Raw genomic sequence first — 6636 nt, 5'->3', positions numbered from 1 at the left:
GGACGATGAGAGAAGAGGAAAATAGTGGGACGGAAATGGTAGGAAAAGATGGAGAAAAAGATAAGATCATAATAAAATATTAATAATTTATATATTAAATAAAATAATATTAGAATTTGTTATTATCCAGCTTCTTAGTTCAATACTGCACCAAACGCTTCACTAAGTTAGTCCAGTTTAGTCTAGTCTAAGCCAGTCCAACTTAGTCCTTTAAGCTAATCCAGTCCGAGATAGTCCGGTACAACAAACGCCCCCTAAGGGTATTGTTTAATCAACCCAAATTTAGAAGAAGAAAAAGAGATTGTTGAGATGACGACATACTAAGGAATGCATCTTCATTGACTCGGTTCTTGTGTATATTTTGAGTTACAAGTTTCAAGCACCAAAATGAATCAAAGATCGAGAACACCAGCAACCTAGAAACGGAATGAATGCACCAGCAAGAACCCAGAAATCTTTCTTGTAACAACGCCCTCAGAGTATGCAGCTTCAATGTTATCGATAGAAGTCGCTTAGTACTACGGTTTAGTGATATTCCTTCTCACTTGCTGTAAGTGAGAGGTCTTAGGTTTCATTCTCGCTAAATGTGAATTTGAATCACATTATTGCTGTCTCATTATGAGGCTTAACCCACTCCTTCACTCTCTTAATGCAGATAATACCGGTTGTTTAAAAAAATCCGTTCCCAATCAAAGTTTTCCCTCTTCCAGCAAACTATAAACCTCGCACTACCCATTCGAATCACCGGGTATACAAAACCCCGGCACAAAATCACTAGCCAGGACACTTTTTTCTTCAACGTGCATTTCGGTTCTATTACACCACGTGTGGAATGAAGAATCAGATTCCCACTCTTTCCCTTCTTTTTCTTTTGGTAAAGTTGATGAGTTGTTGTCATAAAAAATGCAGTCATATCAAAGATGTCATTGTCGCTAAGGGGTTAGGGTTATGTCTTATGAGGGGATCCCATCTCTAGGGTCTCCACAATTTGAATCCAGATGGAATCCCATCTTCGGATGGGTGTCACTTGCAGTGGGGTTTGAATGCTTTAAGAAAGGAAAAGGAGAGAAAAGACTCTTCAGCTAGTACATATCTTTGTATGAGGATCCTCTCCGGATCCTCTTTGTGAGGATTCTCTCCAAATCCTTTTTGTGAGAATCCTAGGAATCCTCACATCGTGTTCGTTTATCGTATATTGTGCAGTCAGTTTTCTTCAGGTACTGTTTGTGTTTAATTTTAATTAAAGATATTTAAAATGGTTTATGACAGCACGATATATAATGAACGGACACCATTTAAGAATTTCAGAAATCCAAACAAAGAGGATCCGGAGAGGATCCTCATTCCAAGTCTCTAATCATGTTGAGTAAACTACATTTTCACACCTCATATATGGGGTGATTCTTCAAAATAGATCAAGAAATTTCAATTCTCACATTCACCACGTTGAAATATTGAAATTTTATTAATTTATGTATTGGTCAAATAAATTGTATGATAATTTATTAAATTTGAGCATTTTCAAAGGAGATGTCTATTCTAAGGAGAATGTTATGTAATAAAATTTGAAAGTAGATATAAGTTTTAATCGATTTGTCAATTCTACATGATTTAACATAGAGATTATGTGCTATCAATTTTGACATATAAAAAAAATATAATCTCTTTTATTTTCATAAAAAAGATCCGGCGAGGTCGGATTCTAACTTTTCTGGTCCATTCCATGCATGCGCGTACCGCCATTGCTTGCAAGTGAGGTCCCAACAGGATAAAAAGTCGAAAGATGAAAAGTATCATATCCTACAGTATCCTGAACTGCGTTTCTCCATTTTTCATTTTTTTTTTTTTTTTAAATATTTGTCTTTACTTAATTCCATTCCTTGATATATTTCCCAAAACCAATCCACCAAAGTTTTACGTTACATACATGCTTGAGAAATTATTTACTTATAAAAATATATATAATATTGCAAACGTATTCATATTTAATTATTATTGTTACAAAAGTATATTTAGTTTTTTGTACAAATATGTATTATCCCAACAGTATTCATATTTAATTATTATTGTGACAAAAGTATATTTTGCTTTGGACTTTTTAGTGGTCTTCACTTTTTTAAAGCCTGCACGTGTTTATCAAATTTTAGTAAATAAATGCTTATCAATTATTCTCACGTTTAGACGTGGTACGTAGCCCGCTATATAAACCCCGTGCAATATGCGGGGAAGAACCAACCTAGCTACCTCGATCACCAAAACCCCTCCAGTTAACTATGGCAATGCATGATTTAGGCTCTTTGCTCTTGTGTGTCTTGCTACTCAATGGCTTTGCATTGACAAACACCAAAGCTGCTAAGCCAGATAAACCCATTGTCTGTAACTCACTTGACAGGACCAAGTTTGATGCTCTAAAACCAGGGTTCGTCTTTGGTGGATCTACAGCAGCTTACCAGGCCAGTCCCTGCTAGGGCTTAGCTATTTAATTACCCTTTAATTAATTTGAGTTTCATATAATCACATAGGTCTAATTTGATTTCAATGTCAGAAAACTATAGCATATATATATGCACATGCACATTTCAGTTTCATTCCAAGTATGAATATTGACATCTTCAGTTTGAATGTGCATATGCATATTTCAGGTAGAAGGTGCATGGAACGTAGATGGTAGAGGACCAAGCATATGGGACACCTTCACCCACAACCATCCAGGTTATAGTCTTCTACATATTATCATCAAATACGCTTGGGCATGTAGTATATGTCTGTATATTTTTCGATACATATGGACTATACATGCACTACATGGACATATATAATAGTTCTCATTCTATGATTCCTACCATCTTTACGCTCTAAATAATAAAAACTTTTATGGTTAATGACAGAAAAAATCGATGATCGCAGCAATGGAGATGTCGCCATTGATCAATACCACCTCTATAAGGTTGTCAATCAAGGAATAATATTATTCTCCAAACCCTAAATTCCCACTACGAAGTTGAAGAGCACATTGAACATGAGATCCTTAATTAATTTTTAGCTTCTTTCTTATAATTATGTATGCCTTTCTTGTCATTACAGAAAGATGTAGCAATTATGAAGGATATGAAGTTGGATGCTTATAGGTTCTCTATCTCATGGCCCAGATTGTTACCAAGTAATGTTGACATCCGCTTCCATATACTTGATTTGGAACCAATTACTTCATGGATTAACCTGTTTTACTTATTTCGATTTCGATATATAGATAGGTATTAACTCACTTGATTATTTTGTTCTAATTATTAGATGGCACGCTGAGTGGGGGTGTCAACAGGAAGGGAATTGAATACTACGACAATCTCATCAATGAACTCCTTCGCAATGGTGACAAAGCTACCTAATCTCATATATCATCCCTCCCATCTAATCTCATATATCATCCCATCCATTAATATATAATTAGAGTTTAATAACGTGCCCTCATAAAACAATATTGAATCAAACTAATAATTTTTTTTTTTTTCGTTCCGATAATGTTATATATAGGCATACAGCCATTTGTGACAATCTTTCACTGGGATGTTCCCCAAGCGTTAGAAGATGCATATGGTGGTTTCTTAAGCCCTCGTATTGTGTAAGTAAACAAATTTTATCCTAAGTGTAATATTGGTCATTTGCTTAATTAAATAAAAACGTACCACATCTAACAAAAATGTTTTGAAATTTGGACACGCAGCGATGACTTTAAAGACTACGCAGAACTTTGTTTTTCACTTTTTGGTGATCGAGTGAAGCACTGGATCACATTGAATGAACCATATACCATCAGTAACCATGGTTATACAATCGGGATGTACGCACCGGGACGATGCTCTGCTTGGCAAGACCCAACCTGCCTTGGTGGAGATTCGGGTACTGAACCCTATTTGGTAACACACTACCAACTCCTTGCTCATGCAGCTGCTGTAAAAGTGTACAAAGATAAATTTCAGGTATAATGAATTAACTAGTTAGTTACCTTTTTTTTGGGTCTGAAATCTCTCTGAGTCACTAGTATTAGGTTCCACCACAAGAGGAAACCTTTTGTATATCGAGGTAAACAGTTTGGAGTTTGTATGGTACTACATCAAATCATTTTCTGAATTTTCTTTGTAGGCATATCAAAATGGGGTGATAGGAATAACACTATTGTCACATTGGTTTGAGCCTGCCTCAGATGCAAAGGAAGATATAGATGCTGCAAATCGAGCTATGGATTTTATGTTTGGATGGCAAGTGTATTATTAATTTATAAATCAAGTGGGTTATATTTCCTTTTTATGACTTATAAAGTTGATTATTGGAATTTTCACATCTTTGTAGGTTTATGGATCCAATTACAAGAGGGGACTACCCGTACACCATGCAAGGCCTTGTTAAAGAACGATTGCCAAAATTCACGGAAGAAGAATCCAAGATGTTAACTGGGTCTTTTGATTTTGTTGGATTGAACTATTATACTGCTCTATATGCAACTGATGTACCTAAGAATTATTCTAAACCTGCAAGTTACTTATACGATCCACATGTTATTACACTGAGTGAGTACAAATGGAAACCTTTTATCGACTAATTAATTAATATCTTAGAATTATTACATTCTAATATTGATCGCATTCATATGTGTTATGGCAGCTGAACGTGATGGCATTCCTATTGGTCCTCAGGTACGCATCAAATTTTAGGTTAAGTTATTTGTGTTTGGAGGATTAATTTTATACAATTCCTAACAATCTCAAATATCTTCGAATGGTATTACAGGCTGCTTCAGACTGGTTATATGTTTATCCGAAAGGAATTCACGATTTTATACTCTACACGAAGAATAAGTATGGTGATCCAATCATTTACATTACTGAGAATGGTAATTGACACTTTTAAGCCTCACTTAATTTCACTTTTTAATTTCTGACATATATATGTATATATTGATGTAAAATACAGATGAGTAATTCCAAATCTAAATTTAAAACCAACTACATCTCTCTTTTTGAGAGAAAGTACTAAATACATATGTACTGAATTATATTGCAGGCGTTGATGAGTTCAATGATTCCAACTTATCACTAGATGATGCCCTCCATGATCCATTTAGGATTGACTACTACAATCGCCACCTTTGTTACGTTCATGCAGCAATCAAGTAAGTGTTTGTTGAAATACTAATTTGGACTATATTGCATTTTATAGTGATATCAAGTCATCATTTATTTATTTTGTGGTGCAGGAAGGGTAGTAATGTGAAAGGATACTTTGCATGGGCAATTTTAGACAACTTTCAATGGAGTGAAGGCTACACAGTTCGATTTGGTATTAACTATGTGGATTTTGACGGACTCCAAAGGTACCCAAAAAATTCGACCCATTGGTTCACAAATTTCCTCAAGAAGCGCAAGGGAAGTTCAAATATTTTGGCCAATAATGTTGGAGACACTGATTTTCTCTATCAAGTGTAACTTCAAATGATGAATGTTGTGGGGCTTGTTCTTAGTTTTTTCAACTTCACTCCTTCTGATTTGGAATAAGTTGCAACAAATCGTTATGAGTTTGTTGTATATGTTATTAGTGTGTGTCTCTCTGTATTTGTACTACCATTATGGCTAGTGCCTCTTCCGCAGTTGAATTCCATATGAATGTAATGTACTATTTATGAAAATAAATGTTTTTGAATGTTCAGTATTCAATTAAACTTTACACTTACCCTCAGTGGCCTTCGACCAAAAAGTTGCCATAGATAATCAATGGCCTTAAGCCACATTATACCAGCTAGTGATTCCATAACCAAAATATACTAAGGGTTCATTTGGAACTGTTTAAAATGGTTGAAAGTGTTTCTAGTGAAAATGTTTTTGGAATCAATCTTTAGTAAAAATGCAAGTGAATCATCGAAAAGCACTTGAAGTGTGGGGGACCATAATTTTCTAAAACCATGACACATGGCACCTGGGTAGCAAAAATGATTAAAATGCTCATAGCCCATGAAGCATAGTCCTACATTCTTAGTCTGACATTCTAGGCTTAAGTCCACTGAAGATATTACTTCCCAACCAAGTTTGAAAACCCTAATTCAAGTCAAATTAGGATATATTGGGAAATAGGCAAGGTAATCCTAGGAAGATTGGATATCTTATCGTAGATTTCCTCATAGATAGTCTCCCAATTTAATTAGGATTACTTTCCCTACAAGAACTCTCAAGACATCTATAAAAACTCTAACCAATGAAACTAAAGATAATGCTCTGCCACACGCATATTCTGTCATATTCACCGCGGTCTACCCGTAGACACATCCATGGAGAACTTATATCCTTAATGCACCACCATAGCCTATTCGTCAAGAATGGTTCACGATATATCACCCATCACACCATTCTTTCTTGGATGATTTTTAACAGAAAATCGACTTTGCATACGAATTTGGACACAAGTCTAGTTGGACACAAAAGCTAAGACACTGAAAATTATAATGTTGATCTTTCATAATTTTCTACACGATCAATCCTTCCAATTTTTCAATTAAAAACAGGCAAAACTGCATTTTTCTCAGAACTGCACATCTAGGGAAAAACGAAAATTTCAAAGGTTTCTCAGTGACATGCCATATACACTTGG

At 35.1% G+C, this 6636-nt stretch overlaps 1 protein-coding gene across 2 annotated transcripts; it reads left to right on the top strand.

The window, feature by feature from the left end:
* The first annotated feature begins 2250 nt into the window (after positions 1-2250).
* Positions 2251-5713, top strand: LOC137747185 (beta-glucosidase 12-like). Of its 2 annotated transcripts, none has more exons than XM_068487234.1 (13): positions 2251-2453; positions 2643-2712; positions 2889-2947; positions 3085-3160; positions 3292-3369; positions 3532-3619; positions 3722-3977; positions 4141-4256; positions 4348-4565; positions 4660-4691; positions 4786-4888; positions 5059-5167; positions 5252-5713. In XM_068487234.1, the coding sequence occupies exons 1-13, from the start codon at positions 2274-2276 to the stop codon at positions 5478-5480; spliced, it is 1614 nt and encodes a 537-aa protein (XP_068343335.1). In that variant the 5' UTR covers positions 2251-2273; the 3' UTR covers positions 5481-5713. The 2 variants fall into 2 exon arrangements, with proteins under 2 accessions (XP_068343335.1, XP_068343336.1); XM_068487235.1 differs by having other exon boundaries at positions 5059-5171; positions 5256-5393.
* The last annotated feature ends 923 nt before the right edge of the window (positions 5714-6636 follow it).

This window comes from Pyrus communis, chromosome 10 (genome assembly GCF_963583255.1).
Source record: "Pyrus communis chromosome 10, drPyrComm1.1, whole genome shotgun sequence".
Lineage (NCBI taxonomy): Eukaryota > Viridiplantae > Streptophyta > Magnoliopsida > Rosales > Rosaceae > Pyrus > Pyrus communis.
The sequence above is the reverse complement of the archived record's forward strand: the minus strand, read 5'-3'. Positions and strand labels throughout refer to the sequence as shown.

What these genes read in the sequence shown, in the direction of transcription:
- LOC137747185 (XM_068487234.1), top strand. Translation starts at nt 2,274, where the DNA reads ATGGCAATGCATGATTTAGGCTCTTTGCTCTTGTGTGTCTTGCTACTC. An exon ending in TTCTTAAGCCCTCGTATTGT is followed by an intron (nt 3,620 to 3,721) that starts GTAAGTAAACAA and finishes TTGGACACGCAG; the next exon opens with CGATGACTTTAAAGACTACG. An exon ending in GCATTCCTATTGGTCCTCAG is followed by an intron (nt 4,692 to 4,785) that starts GTACGCATCAAA and finishes ATGGTATTACAG; the next exon opens with GCTGCTTCAGACTGGTTATA.